The 23,252-nt window shown below is 57.3% G+C and overlaps 1 protein-coding gene and 1 long non-coding RNA gene across 3 annotated transcripts in view; one reads left to right on the plus strand and one right to left on the minus strand.

The window, feature by feature from the left end:
- LOC116779925 (PHD finger protein 7-like) overlaps positions 1–23,252 on the plus strand; it is a 42,811-nt gene that overhangs the window by 19,264 nt on the left and 295 nt on the right. The window contains exons 3-9 of the mRNA XM_032674437.1: positions 21,410–21,511; positions 21,668–21,792; positions 21,870–22,032; positions 22,120–22,226; positions 22,441–22,554; positions 22,687–22,825; positions 22,962–23,066. Of these exons, the coding sequence (XP_032530328.1) occupies positions 21,410–21,511; positions 21,668–21,792; positions 21,870–22,032; positions 22,120–22,226; positions 22,441–22,554; positions 22,687–22,825; positions 22,962–23,066 (855 nt within the window). The remainder of the gene's footprint in view (positions 1–21,409; positions 21,512–21,667; positions 21,793–21,869; positions 22,033–22,119; positions 22,227–22,440; positions 22,555–22,686; positions 22,826–22,961; positions 23,067–23,252) is intronic.
- Positions 17,798–18,463, minus strand: LOC116779948. Of its 2 annotated transcripts, XR_004354259.1 has the most exons (4): positions 18,431–18,463; positions 18,268–18,306; positions 18,023–18,088; positions 17,798–17,930 (listed from the first exon to the last, which is right to left on the minus strand). It is a non-coding gene; the product is annotated as an uncharacterized LOC116779948 (long non-coding RNA). The 2 variants fall into 2 exon arrangements; XR_004354258.1 differs by lacking the exon at positions 18,431–18,463 and having other exon boundaries at positions 18,023–18,144; positions 18,268–18,412.

Consider the following 23,252-nt stretch of genomic DNA (forward strand, 5'->3'; position numbering starts at 1 on the left):
TAAGCCCCTTTATAGTTTTTGTTTTTCTAATTTTTATAAGCTTTAGAAGTTTTATAAGTAGTAGAAGTAGATTTTAAAAGCAGCATCCTTCACTCCCTTTTCCTGTATTACAAGTACTTTACACATTCCTTAACCCTCTTACCTCATTCTATGCTCCCCATATCAAATCTACCCCTGAATTCAGTGGCAATATTTAGTCTCTTGTCAAGGCAAGGCCTAGGCTGTTTAGAGAACAGCCATATCAGGGCCTGAACAACAAAAGGGAGTCAAGAACTAGGTGACTATATACCCTCTGTGCTCTGCAGATGATGAGACTGATGAAGAGGTGGTCCCGAAATACACCCCAGACTCAATTCTCAGGGGGTGGACCCGGGGTGGACCAGAGCAAAGGCTACGGGGTGGACACACTTGGGATTGGACAGACAATATTATAAAATGGACCATCTGGAGCACAGCGGCGCGTGTCTTTTAACATCCATTGCCTTGGCACAATTAAACCCTTTCCTTTTCTCACCCCTAATTAACTGCTCCGGACTTATTTCTTTAGCACCAACATTCCACAGCATCACACAGAAGAGGAGGTGATGTCACAGAGGAGGATGTGATGTCACAGGAAAGATGTGATGTCACAGGAAAGATGTGATGTCATATGACAGATGTGATAACATAGAGGAGGCGTGATGTCACAGGAGAGATATGATGTCATATGAGGGATGCGACATCATATAGGAGCTGTGATGTCACAGAAGAGGAGGTGATGTCACAGGACATATGCGATGTCACAGAGGAGGATGTGATGTCATAGGAGAGATGGGGTGTCACAGAAGAGGATGTGATGTCAGAGGAAGGATCTGATGTCACAGAGGAGGTTTTGATGTCATATCATGGATGTTATGCCACAGAGGAGGATGTGATGTCACAGTGGAGGATGTGATGTCATAGGAGAGATACGATGTCCTACGATGGATGCGACGTCATAGAGGAGCTGTGATGACACCAGAAGGATGTGATGTCACAGAGGAGGATGCGATGTCATAGAGGAGGATAAGATGCCACAGAGGAGTTTGTGATGTCACAGCACGGATGTGATGTCACATTGGAGGATGTGACATCACAGGAGAGTTATGATGTCAACTGATGGATACGACATCATATCCTGTGACGTCACATCCTCCACTGTGACATCATAGAGGACATCATAGAGGAGCTGTAGTATCACAGAGAGGATATGATTTCACAAAGGAAGGACGAGATGCCACGCAGGAGGATGTGATGTCACAGAAAGGATGTGATGTCACAGATGAGGATTGTATGTTGTACAATGGATGTGATGTCACAGAGGAGGATGCGATGTCACAGGAAGGGTGTGATGTCATAGAGGAAGATGTGACGTCACAGGAGAGATATAATGTCATATGTCCTTCATAGAAGAGCTGTGATGTCACAGGGAGGATGTGACGTCACAGAGGTAGGATGAGATGTCATGGGGGATGCCGGAGTAACTGGTGGAAATATCCACTGAGGGGTTTTCCTTTGGGTGTGTTGTGTCAGTGCCCGAAAAAGGGCCCTGGAATTCCCCCCACCTCATTGTGGATCTGTTTGGTGGAGGGTTCCTGGGTGGAATATGGGACAGACTGGATGGGACTGACAGGGTTTTGTTTTTGCCTGGGGCACCACCAGACAAACAAATCTCCAAGAGTCGGGTGAATTCCCCTTCCCCCCGTTTCCCGACACACACGGGAATCTGCTGAGGTTGGACAAGACCAAGGTGGTGCAGCCGGGTCAGGGCAGCCCCCGGGATCGGTGCAGGCTGGGGGAGGAAGGGATGGAAGTCCCTGCTGGGAGAGGGCTCTGGGGGTGCTGGTGGGTGACAAATGGGACACGAGCCAGCCTGGAAACCCCCCGTGTGCGGGGCTCATCCCGGGGGCAGGGGAGGAGGGGAATGTGCCCCTGTGCTGCCCTCAGGTGAGACCCCACCTGCAGTGCTGCCTCCAGCTTGGGGGGCCCAGATCAGGAGGAATGGACCTGTTGGAGTGGATCCAGAGGAGGCCACAAAGGTGCTCTGAGGGCTGGAACCCCTCTGCTCTGGGGACAGGTTGGGACAATTGGGATTGTTCAACCTGGAGAAGAGAAGGCACCGGAGAGGCCTTAGAGCCCCTGCCAGTGACTCGAGGGGCTCCCGGAGAGCTGCCAAGGGATTTTGGACAAGGACCTGTAGTGATGGGAGAAGGGGGAATGGCTTCCCACTGACAGAGGGCAGGTTTAGGGGGATACTGGGAAGAAAGTTTTCCCTGTGAGGGGGGAGGCCCTGGCACAGGTTGCTCTGAGAAGCTGTGGTTGTCCCTGGATCCCTGGAAGTGTCCAAGGTCAGACTGGACGAGGCTTGGAGTAACCTGGGCTAGTGGAAGGTGTCCCTGCCCATGGCAGGGGGTGGCACAGGATGAGCTTTACGGTCCCTTCCCACTCAAATTAGTCGATGATTCCCGGATTCTGTGCTGAGACAAGTCCCTGTTGTGGGCAGTGACTGTAAACCAGTCCATTATCCCAGTCAAAACCAGGACAACAGGACAGAGACCTCCTGCTGAGTCTGGTCCTGTCCCCCCCTCGTGCAGCTAATGAGGGACTCTGGGAAGCCAAGGGCATCAGGAACTTGGGAAGGGAGACATAAATGTGGGGAGAACAGGGTCCCCTTTTCTCCTTCCCTTTCCCTCTGTGAGTCACCACACCACCTCCCTGTGGGTCACGACCTGAGGAGAACGGCCAGGCCCCAAATCCATTTGGAACCAGAGGGTGGGAAAAATGCCACAGGAGGGACTGCAGGAACAAGACGAATTTCCCCAGGGGCTCCCAACCCTGCTCAGGGGGAAGGAAGGAGACAGTCCAGGGAGGATCAGCTGCACCTCAGGCACCCTGCTCAGGTCTCTCGTCCATCTCTCTCTCAAACACCAAACTGAGGACATTTCCCTCTTCCAATGAGCTGCTACTCCCACAATTTGGATGGTGCAGAGTGGGATCATTGGTATTGAGGGGCTGTAAATGTCTCTTTCTTGAGCGTCTTCACCTCCCCTGGGCCCCTCCTCAGTCAACGTTCCTCAATTATCCAACAAACGAGGCACCAAGCAGAAAGGAGCAAAAGGAAAATCTTCCAGGTCACTGCCGGCTCCTGGGGAAAATCCAAGGCAAAGAGTCAAGTCATTGACCTGAGATGTTTTCCCAGCTGCCCCACAATGGTCTCTTGTGTCTGGTCAGGGGTCCGTAAGGATGGAAGGTGTTGCGGAAATGTGGCCAAAGGTGAGTGGAGAATTGAGGTTGTGTCAGGTGCCGGGAGCCCCCGCTCAGTGCCTGTCCTTGATCTCTGCCCACGGGGTCCCAGCACAGAGGGGCCTCTGAGGCGGGTGGGGAGGGAGGGAGAGTGGGGCGGGAAGGTGCCATCCTGCTGAGGGCCAGCGCTGGGCCCAGGGCAGGGCAGGGCCATCCCTGGGGACAGGGGCACTGGGGCAGCTGTGTCCCAGGGTCAGTCCAGTGTGGAGCCAGAGCCCTGCTGGGCTGCCAGTCCCTGGCCCCCCCTGCCTGGGCCAGCTCAGCAGAGCGGGGCCCGGCTGATGCGGGAGGACACGGTGTGCCCAGCTGGGACAGGGGCAGGGCCAGCAAAGGGCATCTGCCCCTCTGGGCTCTGCTCGGGGAGGGCGTGGCTGGGTCTGCACCACTTGGGGGCTGCAGTGCCCGCAAATGGGCTGGAGCCGGGCACTGCCACCACCCCAGCACTTCCCTGGGCCCAGCCCTTGTGTGCCAGGGCCAGCATTGCCCAGTGCTACCCCCAGTGCCTGCCCAGACTGGAGATCCCAGTCACTCGGCTGTGCCCATTGCCCGTCAGCCCCTTTATCTCCCAGCTCCCTGTTACCATGTGACATCACATCCTTCATATCCTTCCTGTGACATCACAGTCTTCCCTGTGACATCATGTTCTCCTCTGTGACCTCACATCGTCCCTCTGACATCCCACCCTCTTCTGCAACATCACATCCTCCCCTGTGACATCATGTCCTCCTCTGTGACATCACATCCTCTCTGTGACATCTCATCTTCCTCTCTGACGTCCCATCATCTCTGTGTCATCACGTCCTCCTCTGTGACATCACAGCCTTCCTGTGACATCACATCCTCCTCTGTGACATCACATCTTTCACATCCTCCTCTATGACCTCACATCCTCCTTTGTGACATCAAATCCTTCACATCCTTCCTGTGACATCACATCCTCCTCTGTGACATCACATCCTTCGTATCCTCCCTGTGACAAAAAATCCTCCTTGGTGACATCACGTCATCCTCTGTGACATCACATCCGTCCTGTGACATCAAAACTCTCCAGCGTCATCACATGCTCCTCTGTGACATCACATCCTTCACATTCTTGATATGACATCACATCCTCCTCTGTGATGTCGCGTCCTCTCCGTGACATCACATCCTCCTCTCTGACATCACATCATTCTCATCCTTCCTATGATCTCACATTGTCCCTGTGACATCACGTCCTCCTCTGTGCCATCACATCCGTCCTGTGACATTTCAACCTCCCCATAACATCACAGATCCTCTTGTGACATCAAGGGTCCTCGATGACGTAACGTCTATCATATGACATCCTACCCGTGACATCACTTTTTCTCTGTCACATCACATCCTTCACATCCCCTTCTGTGGCATCATATCCTCCTCTGTGACGTCAGATCCTCCCCATGAATTCACATCTTCCCTTTGGACATCAGATTCTTCCTGTGACATCAGATCCTCCACTGTGACATCACATCCTCCCTGTGAAATCACATCCTTCATATTCTCCCTGTGACATCACATAGGCCTCTGTGACATCACAACCTCCACTGTGACATCACAATCTTCCTGTGACATCACATCCTTCTCAGTGACATCACATCCACGCTTTGGCATCACAACCTTCATCTGAAATCACATCCTTTACATCCTTCCTGTGACATAACATCCTCCTCTGGGACATCACATCGTTCCAGTGACATCACATCCTCCCCTGTGCCTTCACGTTCTCCCCGTGACATCTCATCCTTCCTGTGATATCACATCCTCCTTTATGACGACATCCTTCACATTCTTCCTGTGACATCACATTCTCCTCTGTGACATCACATCCTCCCCTGTGATATCCCATCCTCCCCATGACTTCACATCCTCCTGTGACATAATATACTTTCTGTGACATCACATATATCTCCTATGACGTCCCAGCTCCCCTGTGACATCCCATCTTTAACATCCTTCCTGCGACATCACATCCTCTGGTGTGACATCACATTCTGGTTTTCCTCTCTAATTCCTATTCTATGTTAACTTTTAGCCTTATCTCTGTCACTGGCTCAGGGTGCCCTCCATCCATTGGCCTCCATCATTAAGGAAGATGCCGGATACTGGGGCCAGGAGTGAGGAATTGGAGGGGGTGGAGTCCAACTGGGGATTCCTTGCTGGGGATAAGGGCACGGACAGCGGGATTGGGAAGGGGGCAGCAGTCCCCAACCTCTGCAGGTGTCTCCTGCAGAGAGGGAAGGACAGGAATGGCTTTGAGAAAGATCTTGCAAACTGCCATTGGAAGAGGTGCCCAGGATGAGATGGAATTCCCTGTGGGGGAGGCAATCACATCCCCTTGGGGTGCAGGGGCTGTAAATGCTCCCCCTGAGCGTCTTCACCTCCCCTGGGCCCCTCCTCAGTCAACGTTCCTCAATTATCCAACAAACGAGGCACAAAGCAGAAAGGGGCAAAAGGAAAATCTTCCAGGTCACTGCCGGCTCCTGGGGAAAATCCAAGGCAAAGAGTCAAGTCATTGACCTGAGATGTTTTCCCAGCTGCCCCACAATGGTCTCTTGTGTCTGGTCAGGGGCCCGTAAGGATGGAAGGTGTTGCGGAAATGTGGCCAAAGGTGAGTGGAGAATTGAGGTTGTGTCAGGTGTCGGGAGCCCCCGCTCAGTGCCTGTCCTTGATCTCTGCCCACGGGGGTCCCAGCACAGAGGGGCCTCTGAGGCGGGTGGGGAAGGAGGGAGAGTGGGGCGGGAAGGTGCCATCCTGCTGAGGGCCAGCGCTGGGCCCAGGGCAGGGCAGGGCCAACCCTGGGGACAGGGGCACTGGGGCAGCTGTGTCCCAGGGCCAGCCCAGTGTGGAGCCAGAGCCCTGCTGGGCTGCCAGTCCCTGGTCCCCCCTGCCTGGGCCAGCTCAGCAGAGCGGGGCCCGGCTGATGCGGGAGGACACGGTGTGCCCAGCTGGGACAGGGGCAGGGCCAGCAAAGGGCATCTGCCCCTCTGGGCTCTGCTCGGGGAGGGCGTGGCTGGGTCTGCACCACTTGGGGGCTGCAGTGCCCGCAAATGGGCTGGAGCCGGGCACTGCCACCACCCCAGCACTGCCCTGGGCCCAGCCCTTGTGTGCCAGGGCCAGCATTGCCCAGTGCTCCCCAGTGCCTGCCCAGACTGGAGATCCCAGTCACCCAGCTGTGCCCATTGCCCGTCAGCCCCTTTATCTCCCAGTTCCCTGTTTCCCTGACCCCGGGGTCCTGGTGCCCCAAGAAGGGGGTCAGTGCCAGCCCTGCGTTCAGTCAAGGGGCTGGAGTGGGAACAGGGACAGTTGTGCTCAGACACACCGGGTTTGGGGCTGGACTGAGCTTGGGGTGTCCCAAAGGGAAAGCTCTGGGAAGGGATGGGCAGGAGGACATGGGGGGATCAGGCTTTGGGGGCCGTTGGAGGATGGATTGTGTTGTGTGGGATTGTCCCCACAGGGTATGCAGCTGCTTTCAGCTCTCTGCCCACCCTCTTGGCACCCGCAGGTGCCTGGGCCCTTCCAGGGGCAGCTGCCCCGTGCAGGAAGCTGGAGGGATGCTGGGGAAGGTGACTGGATGGGTGCTGCAGGCGGGATGGACTCTGTGCCAGGGCTGGGCTTGTGGCCAGGGCTGGGGGCTGTGCCCAGCCGGGCTTTGCCCCGGGGGCTCTCGGGGAGGGGGCAGGGAGGAGTCCCGGCAGGGATAAATGTGCTCCTGCCCTTGTGCAGCCTCAGCCAGCGCTGCCCAGGCCCAGAGGAAGATGAAGGTCGCTGTGCTCAGCGTGGCCCTGCTCTTCACCATCCTGCTGAGCCCCCCGGCAGATGCCAAGGTGAGGCCCCCATGCCACGGCCATGGACTCAGGGATGGGCCCCTTCCCAATCCAGGGGCTCCCCCAGCACTCCCCAGCACCCCCAGACCTGGGCCAGGCCACTTTCTTCCGGCCACAATTCCCTCTCTCCTTCCCCTTCCCACAATTCACCTCCTGCAGCTGCAGCTCCGCTTCCTCACGGGATGCTTGCACCCGGCTCCATCCTGGCACAGTCCCAATCCTTCCTGCTCTTTCTGACCCCAAATCCCACCTTTTTGGGCCTCCCCATCCCATCCTCTTGGTCCCCTGGGGCATCTCCCCACCATCTCCTCTCTTTCCCAGCCAAGGCAAAGGCCCAACCCAAACTGGGCAGAACTGGGCCAAGCCCCACTGGAGTCCAAGGAGGACAACCAGGCCCAAGCTCCACACTGGGCTCAAGTGGGACAAGGCCTGGCCAGGCTGAAGTGGCACCAACTGGGAAATGCCCTGCCATGGTCCATTCCCAGGGTCTTTCCTCCAGACTTTGCCCTCAATGCCTTGCCTTTCCCCCTGCACTGCTGTCCCCAACTTGCCTGGGAGCCACAATCCCACAGAGCCCCGCTCAGACCGGGGGGCAGCCGGGGCTGGAGGGGGTGGGGACACCCGTGTCCCCCCAGCCCCACAAGGCCAATCCCAACCAAGCCTTTGCTCTCCTCCTGCAGCCCGTTCAGGCCGGCGGCGTCCAATGTGGGGAGGTAAGTCCGGGAATTGGGGGGCACCCAGTGTGGGAACTGGGGGACACTTTGGGCCCCCATCCCTTCCTGGCACTGGGGACACCCCAGTGACCAGTGACGTCTCCTTGTCTCTCTACAGGCAGGCGTGATCGGCGGCCCGGTGGGTACCAGGGCTTGTGCTGGGCCCAGACCCTCCCCTCTGGTGGCCACCACCCTCCAGGGCATCCCAGCGCTCCCCAGTCCACCCCAGTGTGCACCGGGGAGGCCCTTCCTCAGGGACCCCACTCTATTCCCACACACCCCAGTCCACCCCACCACACACACACAGGGCATCATTCCCACACCATTTCTTCCCTTCTTTCTCCTCTAATCCTTTCCCTTTCAAATTGCCCACAACACTCGTGTCCAGAAATCCCCTTCCTTGACCCCTCAGTCCCAAACCCCCTCCCAGTCCCTTCCAGTTTTCTCCCCTTCCCCATTTCTCCTGCCCCACCCCTGCCCTGCTTCATTCCCTGGGTCCCCTCCACTGGAATCCCTTCCTCCTCCCCCACATTCCCCACAGTCCCATCCCTTCCACACCCCAATGCCCATCCTGTGGGATGCCCAATTCCCCCCACTTCACTGTCTTTGGGTCCCCTCCTCCTCCCCCCTCCACCCTCCCTGCAGGCCCTGAATTCCCCTGGCTCTCCTTGTCTCCATCCCCACCCTGGGCCCTGCAGGAACAGGGATCCCAGGGGAAACTGGGTGCAGTGGGGCTGGGGGGAGCAGAAGGGATTTTCCCCCTCAGACCGGGGCCAACCATGGGCTGGGGGGGCTGGAGACACCCGTGTCCCTCCCCCAGCCCCACAGGGGCCAATCCTGCTTAAACCTTTGCTCTCCTTCCCCAGCCACTTGCGGGACAAGGAGGAGGTGGATGTGTCGGGGTAAGTCCTGGAGTTGGGATGTCCCCAGTGTGGGAAATGGAGGGAAATGTAGTCCCCCCATCCCTCCTGGGCCTGGGGACACCCCAGTGACCAGTGACACCTCACGCTCTCTCTCCAGGGAGGCATGGATGTCCATCGAGTGAAGAGGTCTGAGGTGGGTACCCCGAGTTCTGCTGGGCTCAGACCCTTCCCTCTCATGGTCACAACCCTCCCCGGCATCTCAGCGTGTCCCAGTCCAGCCCAGTGTGTCCCAGTACATCCCAGTTTACCCCAGTTCACCCCAGTGTGTCTCTAACCCTGCCTTTGTCCCCAGCCCCCCGTGGCTGACCAGGTGGAGCTGCAGCGCCAGTGATGCTCGGTTGCCTCTCTGCATGTCCAGGTGAGAAATATCGGAGGGTCCTCAGCCCCCCAGAGGAGCCTGGCAGGGCCCTGGGGGGTCCCTGAGCCCTCTGCAGTGGGCAGAGCTTGGGGACAGCAGAGGGACATGGAGGGGGCTGTCCCTGCTCCGTGTTCCAGGGCAGCTGGACAGAGCTGCCCCCAAGCCTTGCCTTGCACTGGGGGCTCTGCAGACCCCCAGGGTCAGCGGGAGGGCAGGGAGGGGCTCGGGGAGGTGTCAGAGCATCCCGGGCTCAGGGGCTCTGGGAGCCACATGGATCACAGCATCCAATTCCCTTCTCCTGCCCCAGCTCCCTGCAGACAGACGGGGTGGGGACAAGGCCCCTCCCATGTCCCTGTGGACACCGGGGGTGAGGTTTGGGGCTCTGTCTTTCAGGACTGGAAGTGGTGGTGACACCCGTGTCCTGTCCCCCTCCAGCGGCATGAGGAGATGATCATCCCTGGAGGACCCCCCTGATCCCCTGGGTGCCCTGGCAATTTCCCTGCAATAATCAATAAACCCCTGCAGCAAAACAAATGCTCTGTGTCTGTCTGTGTGTCTGTGTTCCCACATCCACGGGTGCCTTCCCGTGGCCATGTGTGTTCCCACGTCCCCTGGGGCACCCGGTGGTTTGGGGGCACAGCGGGAAACAGGGTCTGACTGGGGCTGTCCAAGCACCGTCCCCAAGGAGCACAGCTTGGTGTCGGGGCAGGGGAGGGTCAGGGACAATCGGCCAAGGTCCCTCAGTCCTTCCCTGTGCTCTGGGAGGGATGGAAAAGGGGACCAAAGGAGCCAGTGGGTGCCAAATGCCCCCAGATCTCAAGGGACAGGCTCGGGGCTGAAGGGATGGAGAGCAGCCCTGCATCCAAGGCCATGGGGATAGTGGGGGATGAAAAGCAGGATGGGAGCCAGCAATGGGAACTCATAGTCCACAACCCCCCGTGTCCTGGGCTCATCCCACAGCGTGGGCAGCAGGGGAGGGGGGTTCTGCCCCTCTGCTCTGCTCAGCTGAGACCCCTCCTGCAGTGCTGCCTCCAGCTCTGGGCTCCTCTGGCTGTCTGCAACGCACCCACCTGCAATGGCAATGTATGATGGATTAGTGGGATGGGGGAGACCTCCAGGCCTTAGGCTGCTAACCCCATTACCTGCGCGGTGAATGCCCTTCCCCCTGCCCCAGCACGTGGCCGGCGACCCCGCAAGGAGCACACAGACCACTAGGGAGGGACGGACGAAAGAGAAAGTTTACTGGGGGGAAGGGGTTTCTAAAGTTTTTAGGAGGGTCAAAAGGGGGCCAATCACAAGTTCAGGGGCACAGAAAAAACCAATCAGGTAAGGGGTCAACAGCCAACAGGAAGGGGTTAACAGGGACCAATAAGAAACACCTCAGAACACTTTCCCAGGACACCTTCTATGAAAGACAAGTACCTCACAGGGGGTGTCGGGAAGAAGAAACAGTAACCTTGCAGAAAATACAAAAAGCCATTTTGAAACCTGTTTAAACCACGTTAAAAACTTCTGTTTCTATAACATTTGAGCTGTTTTCCTCTTTCTCCTCACCAGTCCATCTCTGACAGGACTTCTTCCATCCTGCATATGGCAAATCCATTGCCACAGCAATGGCTTGGGGGGATTCCCCTGCCAGCCCTGGCATCTCCTGCAGCTCCATGGGCTCCTCAGCACAGCAAAGACACGCACCTCTTGGGGCACTTCCAGAGGAGGCCACCCAGGGGATCCCAGGGCTGCAGCACCTCTCGGATGGAGACAGGCTGAGAGAGTGGGGGCTCTTCAGCCTGCAGAAGAAAAGGCTGTGGGGAGACCTCCTTGGGGCCTTCCAGTACTTCAGGGCAGCTTCTTACAAACATGTGGGCAAAGGGTTCAGTAGGACAGGGGGTGAGGGAGTTAAACCAAAAGAGGGGAGGTTCAAACTAGAGAGAGGGAAGAAACATTTGATGATGAGAATGAAACACAGGAAGACATTTGCAGGGAGGTGGTGGATGCCCCATCCCTGCAAACATTCAAGGCCAGCTTGGATGGGGCTCTGAGCAAGGTGATCTAGGAAAGATGTCTCTGCTCCCCCTCCAGGGGATCCCCCGCCCTGTGCTCTTGGCTACCGGAGCGATGGGCAGCTCTCAAAGGATGCAAGTGCCCAGAGAGCAGAGGGAACACACAGGACCTTTGTTAGCAGGGACATCTTCAGGTGAGATGGGAATAGTTTGGATCAACATGCTCAGGCTCCACTGTTTTGCCTCTCTGTGGTTGCACAGAACTGTCAGAAGAGACCGATAACCACGAGGTGCCCCAGTGTCACAGGGTGCCTTTGGGTCCCTGAGGCCCTGCATTGTCACGGGCTCCTCCTTGCCATCCAGAGACCAGGAAGTGTCAGAGGTGCCCCAGGGTACCAGGAGGTCCCGCAGGGTCAAGGGATAGCCTTGATTCCATGTGTCCCTGGAGTGTCACAATGTCCCCGTGGCTCCAGGAGGCCCCGCTGTGCCACAGAGGAGCAGCATTGGGGGTGGTGGGAAGGGGCAGAGGCAGCAGAGCCCAGCACAAAGCGAGTGGCTCCAGGCACGGTTTCTCCCACCCGCCGGGAGAGCGCAGGGGCAGGAGCCCTTTGCTGGGTCTGGCTCCCGGCGCTGCCAGTGCTCGGCGGCTTTGGGGTCTGACAGGAGGAATTATTGCTGTGGTGGTGGGTGGCAGAGGGGCTGTCACCAGGTCCAGTCACAGGGCACAGACAGCAGGTGTAGTGGGTTGGCCCTGCCTGGATTCATGAGGCAAGAGCTGGCAGAGGTCACTTCCTGATCACCTTCACAGGCAAAACAGACTCCAAGGGGGGATATGAACTGATGCCGAAAAACCTTGGAATGACAGAACTGCTCAGAGACTTGGCATCTTTAAGCAGCAAGGCATTTGTTTCTTCAGCGTTGGGAGTAAGGCAGCTCCCTGACCTTCCTGGCCTTGTGGAAGACCCCCCTCCTCTGCAGGATCCAGTCTGGGGGTGGGGGGGCTTGGGGGTCCCTGGTGGATGTTGGGGGTCCCAGGGGGGTCGGGTTAGTTTGGGGTCCAAGGGGTGGTTTGGGGCACATGGGGGGGGTTCAGGGGGTGTTTTTGATGGTCCCCCTGACCTTCCTGGCATTGTGTAAGACCCCCTCTCCTCTGCAGGATCCAGTATGGGGGTGGAGGAGGTTGGGGGTCCCTGGTGGATGTTGGGGGTCCTGGGGGGGTTGGGGGTCCCAGGAGAGGTTTGGAGATGCCAGGGGTGGTTTGGGGGTCCCGGGGGGGGGAGGTCTGGGGGGATATTTTGTGGGTTCCCTGACCATTCCAGACCAGGTGCTTGAGACCATGGCGCAGGCGGGGAGGGGGGAGGGCCCAGGGGGGTCCCCGTGACCCCCAGGGCCAGCGAGGAGCTCCACTGCGGGTTCAGGGTGTCGATCTGCACCTGGGTGATGTCACCGTGACGTCACCGCAACACCATCGACAGCCGCGGTGATGTCATCGACAGCCGCGGTGATGTCATCGACACACAGAGTGATGTCATCACACAGCTACCCCCAAACGTCAGTGAGTTCCCCTGTGATGTCACTATGTTCCCCTATGACATCAGCACACTCCCTATGACATGAGCACATTCTCCTGTGACATCATTGCGTTCCCCTATGATACCACCGTGTTCTCCCATGACATCATCACATTCCCCTGTGACATCACCACGTTTCCTATGACATCCGCACACTCCTCTATGACATCACCACATTCCCCTATGACATCACCATGCTCCCCTATGACATCGCCACCTTCCCTATGACATCACCCTGCCCTCTATGACATCACCACATTCCCCATGACATCACCATCTTCCCTATGACATCACCATGCTCCCTGTGACATCACCATGTTCCTCTCAGACATCACCACGTTCTCCTATGACATCCCCATGCTCCCCCATGACATCACCATGGTCCCCTGTGACATCACTGTGCCTGCTATGGCATCACCACATTCCCCTATGACATCACCACATTCCCTATGACATCACCACATTCCCTATGACATCACCATGTTCCCCTATGATATCCCCATGCCCCCATGACCTCACGATGCCCCCATGACATCACCACATCCCCTAATCCAGTCCCCCCCAGTTCCCCCTAGTCTCACCCAGTCTCTTCCAGTCACTTCCCCATCCCTCTCAATCCCTCCCAGTCCCCCCAGTCCCCCCCAGTCACTCTCAGTGTCCCCCAGTCCCCCACAGTCCCCACAGTGATGAATGTGATGTCACAGGGGAGCTTTGATGTCACAGGGGAGCTTTGATGTCACAGGGGAGATGTGATGTCACGGGAAGGGTGTGACGTCACAGGAGAGAACTGATATCACAGAAAGGATGTGATGTCATATGATGAATGTGATGTCACAGGGAGGATGTGATGTCACAGGGAGGATGTGATATCAAAGAGGAGGATTTGATGTCACAGGGGAACTGTGATGTCACAGGGGAGGTGTGATGTAACATGATGGATGCAACATCACAGAGAAGGTGTGATGTCACAGGGAGGACATCATGTCACAGGAAGGATGTGATGTCACAAGGGAACTGTGATGTCACAGAGGAGATGTGATGTCACTGAGGAGGAGGTGACATCACAGGAAAGCTGTGATGTCACAGGGGAGCTGTCATGTCATAGCGGAGATGTGATGTCACAGAAAGGATATGACGTCCCAGAGGAGGATGTGATGTCACGGGGAACTGTGATGTCACAGGAAGGATGTGATGTCACAGCAAGAATGTGAAGGATGTGATGTCACTGTGGTTTTCCCCCTGGAGTTTAAAAAATGGTAACCCCCGAGGGGGTGGTGTCTCTCTTGGTGTTGACCCAATCAGCACTCCTGCAAAATTAAACATATCACATCAGACTGGGAAAGGAGGATGATGCAGTTGTTGGAGAAGAAGTGACTATGTTCTGAAGCCATGAGGAGAGGGGGCAGGAGCCCCACTGGGGGGCCACGGCCCCCCAGCCCCCGACTGGGGTCATAGAAACTATGGCAGAAAGCCAAGGAGATCAGAAACAAGCATGCAATTAAGCAGAGAGACAGAGAGATGTCTGAAGGAGAGAGAGAGCCGGCAACAGAGCAAGACTAAGCTCTCCAGAGACAGAGTTTGGGGTAAGAACTGAATCCAAAATTCCCCAAAACCCCTCTGAGACCTCCCAGAGAGGAGGAGGCGGTGGACTCCCACTTGAGGGGAGTCTTGGAATGCAGCAGCACCGGAGAGAGAGGAGCTGAGAGCTCGGAGACATCCCGGAGCTGGACTGGGACAGGCAGAAGGAATGCGGAGGAGGGCCTCGCCCCCCCGCTGCTGCCCAGCTGGCAGCCTGAGACAGAGCACAGGAGCTCTGATGGACCGCTTGAGGCAAAGACTTTCAACTGAAAGCTGCCCTAACGTTCTGACTCAGGGGAGCTTGAATCCCCTGAGGAAAGGGACCGTCACAAAGCCCCTGGCACTTCCTGATATCACATGGTGAGGCGAGGACTGTTCCTGCTATTGCAACCCACGAAGAGAGAGAGAGACCTTCGATTGGAGTCGAAGAGCCGAGAGGGGTGAGAGGAGACCCCTCTGGTGTCTATTGGAAAGGGATCCAGCTACAACAATCCAGCTACAGCTGCGGTATGGGAAGAAGAGAGACACTGCTGCTCATGAGTGGAAAGGATCTTTTGTTTCTTCCTTCTGAACGTTTATTGGAGAGAGAAGAGATTGATCCAATGTAAATACTGATTTCTCATAGGAGAGATAGTTAGGATTATGTATATGATGTATTATAATAGTTATTTGTGTAGTGATTGTGATATAATTCCCTTGATCCCATATTGAGTCTTGCGTTGTGTCTGGGAAAACCATCTCACACTGGGGTGAGATGTGGGAGGGGTGCTTGGATCCGGGAATTGGATTCTAGGGGTCTCAAAACACGACAGTCATAGAGGAGGATGTGATGTCACAGGGAGGACGTGATGTCACAGGGGAGTTGTGATTTCACAGGAAAGATGTGATGTCACAGAAGAGGATGTGATGTCACAGGGAGGATGTGATGGAACAGGAAAGATGTGAAGAGTGTGATGTGACAGAAAAGGATGTGATGTCACAGGGACGATGTGATGTCACAGAGAAGGATGTGATGTCAAAGGAAGTATGTGAAGGATGTGATGTAACAGAGGAGGATGTGATGTCACAGGAAGGATATGATGTCACTGAGGAGGATGTGATGTCACAGGTAGGATGTGATGCCACAGGAGGATGTGATGTCACAGAGGAGGATGTGATGTCACAGGGACGATGTGATGTCACGGGTAGGATGTGATGTCACAAAGGAGGATGTGATGTCACAGGCAGTCTGTGAACAATGTGCTGTCACAGAGGAGGATGTGATGCCACAGGGGAGGATGTGATGTCACAGTGAAGGATCTGATATCACAGGAAGGATGTGATGTCACAGGAAGCTGTGATGTCACAGGAAAGATGTGATGTCACAGATGAGGATCTGATGTCAAAGGATGTGAAGGATGTGATTCACAGAGGAGGATGTGATGTCACAGCAGAAGATGTGATGTCACCGGGACAATGTGATGTCTCATGTAGTACGTGATGTCACAGAGGAGGATGCTCCCCAGTCTCTGCGGGCAAGGCTGGCACTGACCCCCTTCTTGGGGCACCAGGACCCCGGGGTCAGGGAAACAGGGAGCTGGGAGATAAAGGGGCTGACAGGCAATGGGCACAGCCAGGTGACTGGGATCTCCAGTCTGGGCAGGCACTGGGGAGCACTGGGCAATGCTGGCCCTGGCACACAAGGACTGGACCCAGGGAAGGGCTGGGGTGGTGGCAGTGCCCGGCTCCAGCCCATTTGCGGGCACTGCAGCCCCCAAGTGGTGCAGGTCCAGCCACGCCCTCCCCGAGCAGAGCCCAGAGGGGCAGATGCCCTTTGCTGGCCCTGCCCCTGTCCCAGTTGGGCACACCGTGTCCTCCCGCATCAGCCGGGCCCCGCTCTGCTGAGCTGGCCCAGGCAGGGGGGGCCAGGGACTGGCAACCCAGCAGGGCTCTGGCTCCACACTGGGCTGGCCCTGGGACACAGCTGCCCCAGTGCCCCCGTCCCCAGGGATGACCCTGCCCTGCCCTGAGCCCAGTGCTGGCCATCTGTCTAAGAGAAGGTCACTCTAAACAAACCTGCGTCCTGAGGACCTCGCTGCCACCGTCCAAGCTACCTCGGCCCCAGCAGATGAACCTTAGGATTAAAGGGTGGGCTCAGTTCAGTGCACACTGTGTCTCACCTAAAATATCCATTGTGCAGGCTCGAAGGCCTTACCCACATTTGCAAAGCCCTGTATCACCAGTGCGCTTGTAACAAATGTGGGTGGAGACCTTTCCCAAGTCTTCGTTCGCGAAGATTGGCCATGATGAGATGAGGGGATTGAGTCCATCATCAGCACGTTTGCAGATGACACCAAGCTGGGGGGGGAGTGTCGATCAGCTGGAAGGCAGGAGGGCTCTGCAGAGGGACCTGGATAGGTTGGAGAGTTGGGCTGATTCCAACGGGATGAGGTTCAACAAGGTCAAGTACCGGGTCCTGCCCTTCGGCCACAACAACCCCCTGCAGCTCCAGGCTGGGGTCAGAGGGGCTGGAGAGCAACCAGACAGAGAGGGACCTGGAGGTTTAGATTGACAGGAAGCTGAACAAGAGCCAGAGTGTGCCCAGGTGGCCAAGAAGGCCAATGGCATCCTGGCCTGTATCAAGAACAGCATGGTCAGCAGGTCCAAGGAAGTGATTCTTCCCCTGGACTCAGTGCTGGTGAGGCCACAGCTGGAGTGCTGTGTCCAGTTCTGGGCCCCTCAGATCAGGAAGGACATTGAGGGGCTGGAGCAGGTCCAGAGGAGAGCAACGAGGCTGGGATAGGGACTCAAGCACAAGTCCTATGAGGAGAGGCTGAGGGAGCTGGGGCTGTTCAGCCTGGAGAAGAGGAGGCTCAGGGGAGACCTCCTCACTCTCTACAACTCCCTGACAGGAGGTTGTAGCCAGGTGGGGGTTGGTCTCTTTTCCCAGGCAACCATCAGCAAAACAAGAGGGCTCGGTCTTCAGCTGTGCCAGGGGAGGTTTAGGTTGGATATTATAAAGAATTTCTTTACAAAGAGGGCAATCAGCCATTGGAATGGGCTGCCCAGGGAAGTGGTGGATTCTCCGTCCCTGGAGGTTTTTGAGACTGGATGTGGCACTTAGGGCCATGGTCTAGTAACCACAGCGGTAGTGGATCAGGGGTTGGACTTGATGATCTCTGAGGTCCCTTCCAACCCAGCTGATTCCGTGATTCTATGGGAACACACACATGGAGATGGGAACACACACATGGAGACGGGAATACACACATGGAGACGGGAACACACACATGGAGATGGGAACACACACATGGAGATGGGAACACACACGTGGAGATGGGAACACACCCATGGAGATGGGAACACACACATGGAGATGGGAACACACACATGGAGATGGGAACACACACGTGGAGATGGGAACACACACATGGAGATGGGAACACACAAATGGAGATGGGAACACACCCATGGAGATGGGAACACACACACAGGATCAAGCAGAGTAACTTTGCTGAAGGGATTTATTGATCATTCAGGGGAAATGCCCCTGGGCTCTGAGGGAAATCAGGGAGTTCTTCCAGGGATGATCATCTCCTCATGGTGCTGGAGGGGGACAGGACACAGGTGTCACCACCAGTCCTGAAAGACAGAGCCCAAAATGTCACCCCCAAAGTCCCTGCAACACGGAGAGGGGCCTTGTCCTGACCCCTCTCCCTGCAGGCACTGCTCACCTCAGACATCCAGGGATGCAGCCACATCTCACCAACAGGACCCACCACCTTCTCCACCACAGGGGGCTGGGGACAAAGGCAGGGTTAGAGACACACTGGGTGCAGTGGGATGCATTGGGAGCCTGGGGGAAGAAATGGGATCCTTGGGGAAGGTGCACTGGGGTATATTGGGGCAGACTGGGATGGCCGGGAGTGTCATGGCCATGTGAGGGGAGGACCCGACTCAGCAGAACTCCGTGTACCACCTGAGCCGTCTTCAGGATCCCAACTGCCACTAAATGCAGCTGGAGAGAGACCAGGAGCCCTGGCTGGTCACTGGGATGTCCCCGGTGCCAGCGAGGGATGGGGGGACCAAAGTGTCCCCCAGTTCCCAGACTGGATGCCCTCCAGTCCCCCTGGCCCACTCACCTCCCGCAGATCATTTTGGGTTCCTGCCAAGAGGTGCCTGGGGAAGGAGAGCAAAAGGTTGCTCAGGACGGCCCCTGTGGGGCTTGGGGGAGGGCACACGGGGTGTCCCCCAGCCCTCCCAGCCCATGGCTGCCCCGTCTGAGGGGGAAAAATCCCTTCTGCTCCCCCCGCTCCCACTGCACCCAGTTTCAATCTCCAACCCCTGTGCCTGCAGGGCCAGGGTGGGGATGAGACAGGAGAGCCAGGGGAATTCAGGGCCTGCAGGGAGGGTGGGGGGAGGTTGGGGGGACCCAAAGATGCTGAACTGGGGGGAACTGGGGGAGCCACGGACGGGATTGGGGGTGTTGAAGGGGCCCTGTGTGGGATGCAGGGGAGGGGAAAGGAATTCAGGTGTAGGGACATGGGGAATGCAAGGGAGAGGCTTGGTGGGGACAGGAGGAGGAGGATGGAGAGGACAAAAACAAGGGGACTGGGAGATGGTTGGGAGTGGAAAGTGAGCAAGGAATGGTCTTGGAGGTACCAGGGCAGTGGCCTGGGTGAAATGACAAAGGTCTGAGGGAGGATGGAGAGAAAAGCTTTGGGAATGATCAATGGGAGGATGTTTGGGGACCCTTGGGTAGGACAGAGAGCGATGCTGGGGAGAGATGCCTGAGGGGACCAAAAGGATGGGATGGGAGCCCAAGGGTGGGATTTTGGGAGCACCATTAAAAGCGCTGGAGTGGCGGCGCTCGGGCACGAGGGAGAGCCCGGGAAAGCTTCGGGAACATTCTGGCACTGAGGGGAGCGCGGGCTCGGAACTTGGGCACCGAAATGATCGTTGGGCCCGAGCGGGGGAGGGTCCCGGCAACGGAGCGCAGGAGAGGGCGGCGAGCGGCGAGTGCCACGGGTTGGGCTTCACTGCCCTGGAGGCAAAACTGCCCCGTGCACCATCCAAGATTTCCCATCGACCTTTCCCCAACCTCCGAGTGGGACAGGACATCAGAGCTGCGCTCTGCCCAGACCCCAGGAAAGAAACCCCATCCCTTCCAACCAGCTCAGGGAAAAACATCCGGCTCCCAGCAGCTGCACAGATGCTCCAGCACAGGAGCCTTGTCCCCCAGGCACATCTGTGGACTGTGCCCTGCCCAGAGCCCTGGGGCTTGCTGTGGAAGCCCCGAGGCTGTGGGATTGCAAGGGGTTGGCCTTTAAAGGGCTCTCCCAACCCCAAGCCTTCTAACCCTTCTACGGGCTCTAATCTGCGCTGCAGTGTGGTACTTACACAAGGGGCAGCTATGTCCCTGTGCTGGTTAAAATCTGCCTGCCAGCCTGAATTTCAGCAGCGAGACAAAGACCCAGCTACCGGATTTTTTGCTATTTACTAGGTGCCTCGTGTGCTCAACGCTTGAACCTGCCCAGACTCGCTGGACGGCAGCAGAGCCTGTGGTGCCTGCAGCCACTCCTCCCAGTCCCATACCATCAGCAAACGTGCTGAGGGTGCTCTCCGTCCCTTCTTGCCAGGCCACTGGGCAACCGGTCAAACAAGGCTGGCCGCCAGCACTGAGCCCCGCGCTCACAACCCTCTGAGCTCTGCCATTCAGCCAGGTCTCAACCCCCTCAGTGTCCACTCATCTAAGCCACACTTCCTGAACTGCCTGTGAGGGTCTTCTGGGAGGCAGGGTCAAAAGCCTTGCTGAAGTCACGGCAGACAACAGGCACTGCTCTCCCCTCATCTAGCCAGCCAATTGCTCCAGCCCAGAAGGCTAGGAGACTGGTCAAGCATGATTTTCCCTTCCTTTTATTCCACAGGCTTAGAGATGACATGCAGCATGAGCTGTTCTGTCCCCTTTCTGGGGATGGAGGTGACTGTATTGGGCCTGTCACTTCCTGGGTCCCTCTTGCTGCCCTTTTTGAAGACTGGAGTGATGTCGGCTTTCCTGCAGTCCTCAGGTTCCTCTACTGGGGAATCAGCATCCCTGATGTGCTGGCAGTGTTCCCTGTGCCAGGGGCAGGAGCAGAGATTTGCCTTGGCCAGGGCCAGAGCCCTGGAGTGGCACTGCCTGAACAGCACTTTTCGTGCAGCAGTGGCTGCCCAACAGTCCTCGGTGGCTGCCCCAGGGCCTGGCATCTGACCCTGCGCTTGCTGCAGCAGCAGCCGCCCCGGCTCTGTGGTTACCGAGGGCTCGGGATCCGCTGCGGAACCTCGGTTGCCAAGGGGCTGCCTCACACTGGGTGGTGGGGGCTGGGGCCATCCCTGCCCGTATTTCAGGGGCAGGGTGCTGATGTCACAGTGGCCACTGTGACCCGTGGGGCCAAGGGCACAAAACGGGACTCTGGGCTCGGGCCCAGTGTCAGTGTTACCTGACAACGAGAGGAGAAGGAAGAGGAGGGACAGCGCTGCCCAGGGAGAGCCTCAGAGCTTGGGGCTCTTGGCCTGTGCTGCAGCTACAGCCACCTCGCCCTTCTCAGACTCAGTGAAGGAGCATTTTGACGAGGCTACAGTGGATAGGAAAAAAGGAGGAGAAGGCGGACAGAGACAGGAGTCAGGGGCAGTAGGGGGGCCCTAACCCCCCGGGCTCTGCCCCTCTGTTGCAAACGCCTCTCGCTTCTTTTGCACAGACAGTGGAGGAGCACCTGGAGGAGACCTCGGTGTTCCAAGGACAGGGACTCCCTGCTGACAGTCACCATGTCACACAGGGAGGAGGAGGCCCCCAGAGGGAGGGAGCCAGGTGAGAGCAAAGTGCCCCCCTCTCAGCCTGGCAGAGGGGCTGTCGGGGCGGGCAGCACAGGTGCCATGCCCAGGGCCATTGTCTCTCTCCCCTCCAGCATGCCTGCTGTGTCAGCGATCAGAGGCTGACCTGGACATCTGTGGGGAAAAACTCTTCATACATGGGCTCTGTGCCCACGAGTTCTGCCTGGTGAGTTGCTCCATGGGTTCCCTCCACTTTTTGACAGGCAGTCCCTGCCACTCTCTCCTCATCAGTGAGTGTCATTTTCCTGCAGTTTTTTGCCACCAACTTTCCTGACCACCCGGTTCATCGAGGAGGACTCTGGTGTCTTCCCTCATGGGAGATCCGAGCTGTAGTCTCCCTGGCGGCTCAGCAGGTGAGACCCTGACTAGAGTAGGGAGATTTGTGCCAGGCAGGGTTTGCTGGAGCTTAGCCCAAAACCCAAGCAAGAAAGTCCAGCCCTTCCAAGCAGCTCTGGGAGAAGGAGGAGGCCCTGAGGCTGCTGCTGATGGGGCTACTCTGCTCTTTCCAGAGCTGCTGCATCTGTGGCCAGAGAGGGGCCACCATTTCCTGCTGTAGAAGAAACTGTGACCTGAGCTTCCACCTGCCCTGTGCCAAGCAGGGAGGCTGTGTCACCCAGTTCTGCAGACCATTCAGGTACCTGCTGTCCCTTCCTCACCACCACCAGGGAAGGGCCCAGCACTTCTCTCCTCACCCACCCCTTTTCCCCCCAGGGCCTTCTGCCCCGCACACAGCCCAGAGCAGGCAGTGGAGGCGACTCCAGAGCCGGGCACCCAATGCCTCATCTGCATGGAGCCTGTGGAGGACAGAAAGACCTTCAACACCCTGGTGTGCCCAGCCTGCAAAACCGCCTGGTTCCACAGGGCCTGCATCCAAGTAGGAGTGGTTCTGTCACCCTGAGGGGCACAGCAGGGGCTCAGCAGCACCAGGGCCTCACTCTTGCTGCTTGTGTTTCTCCTGTAGGGACAGGCTCTGCATGCTGGTTGTTTCTCCTTCCAGTGCCCCCTCTGCAGAAATGATGAGGCATTTATAAGAGATATGTTCACCATGGGGATCCAAATCCCCTTGAGGTTGGTATCCTTCTGCCTGGTTCACAACACAGGGGGTGCAAGTGCTGTGCCGTGCCAGGGCCTGCCCCAGCAGTCCTGGCCCTGCCCTGGTCCCTGAGTCCCGGGTTCAGCTTCCCGCAGGAGCTGGAAATGGCACAGGGGGAAGGGCAGGGACACCCTGCACCTGCCCAATGTTGGGGCAGAGGGAGCTCATCAGTTTTCCTTTTCCCATCAGACCACCATCATGGGAGGGCTTTAATGCATTCGATGAGATGGGAGACAGACACAGGCGCTGCGATGCCAGTGAGTGCCTTTTTCCAGGAGGCAGGCACGAGGCAGAGGAGGAGGGGTAAGTTGCCAAAGCTGCATCCCAGGGCTCTGCAGGACTTGAAGCAGAAGGACCCAGGAGAAGAGTTCAGCCAGATAATCCCATGCTTTGGACACTTTGTCCTCACCTCCATGAACCCGTTTGCTTCCCCAGGCCCTGGCAATTGCTCCTGTGCTCCTCCTGTGCTGCCGAGGGCACTCACAGACGCTGCTCTGGCCTGAGGAACAGCATAACCAGATGGGAATGTGATGGCTGTGCTGGTCTGGGCACAGGTAACAGGCAAAGCACCCTGGTGACCGTGGGCACGGCAGTGGGTGCCCTGGGTGGGTTTGGCAGAGCCTGTCCGCTCCAGGAGGGCTGGAGGCACTGCTCTGGCCTATCCTGCCCCAGGTCTGGGGTGGCCTTGACATTCCTGCTTCCCCTCACAGGCTCCCGAGATGAGTCAGAGCTTGCTGGTGTCAGCGTGGCCAGACAGTCAGGATTGGAGCCTTCTGATGGCTCCAGGGAACCCGAGACCGTCAGCCCCAACACAGGTAGCCTGGTGCTATCAGGGTTGTCTCCCAGTTCTGCACCACTGGAGACCATCAGCCCCAGCCCCAGCGTCCAGGTACCATCCCCTGGATCTTCAGCACCACAGACCAGCAACCACCGTACCAACCTCCAGGCAACATCGGAGCAGTCTCTGCAATCTCCCTCACAAGAGACGAGCAGCTCCAGCC

The sequence above is a fragment of the Chiroxiphia lanceolata genome, chromosome 33 (assembly GCF_009829145.1).
Source record: "Chiroxiphia lanceolata isolate bChiLan1 chromosome 33, bChiLan1.pri, whole genome shotgun sequence".
Classification (NCBI taxonomy): Eukaryota; Metazoa; Chordata; class Aves; order Passeriformes; family Pipridae; genus Chiroxiphia; species Chiroxiphia lanceolata.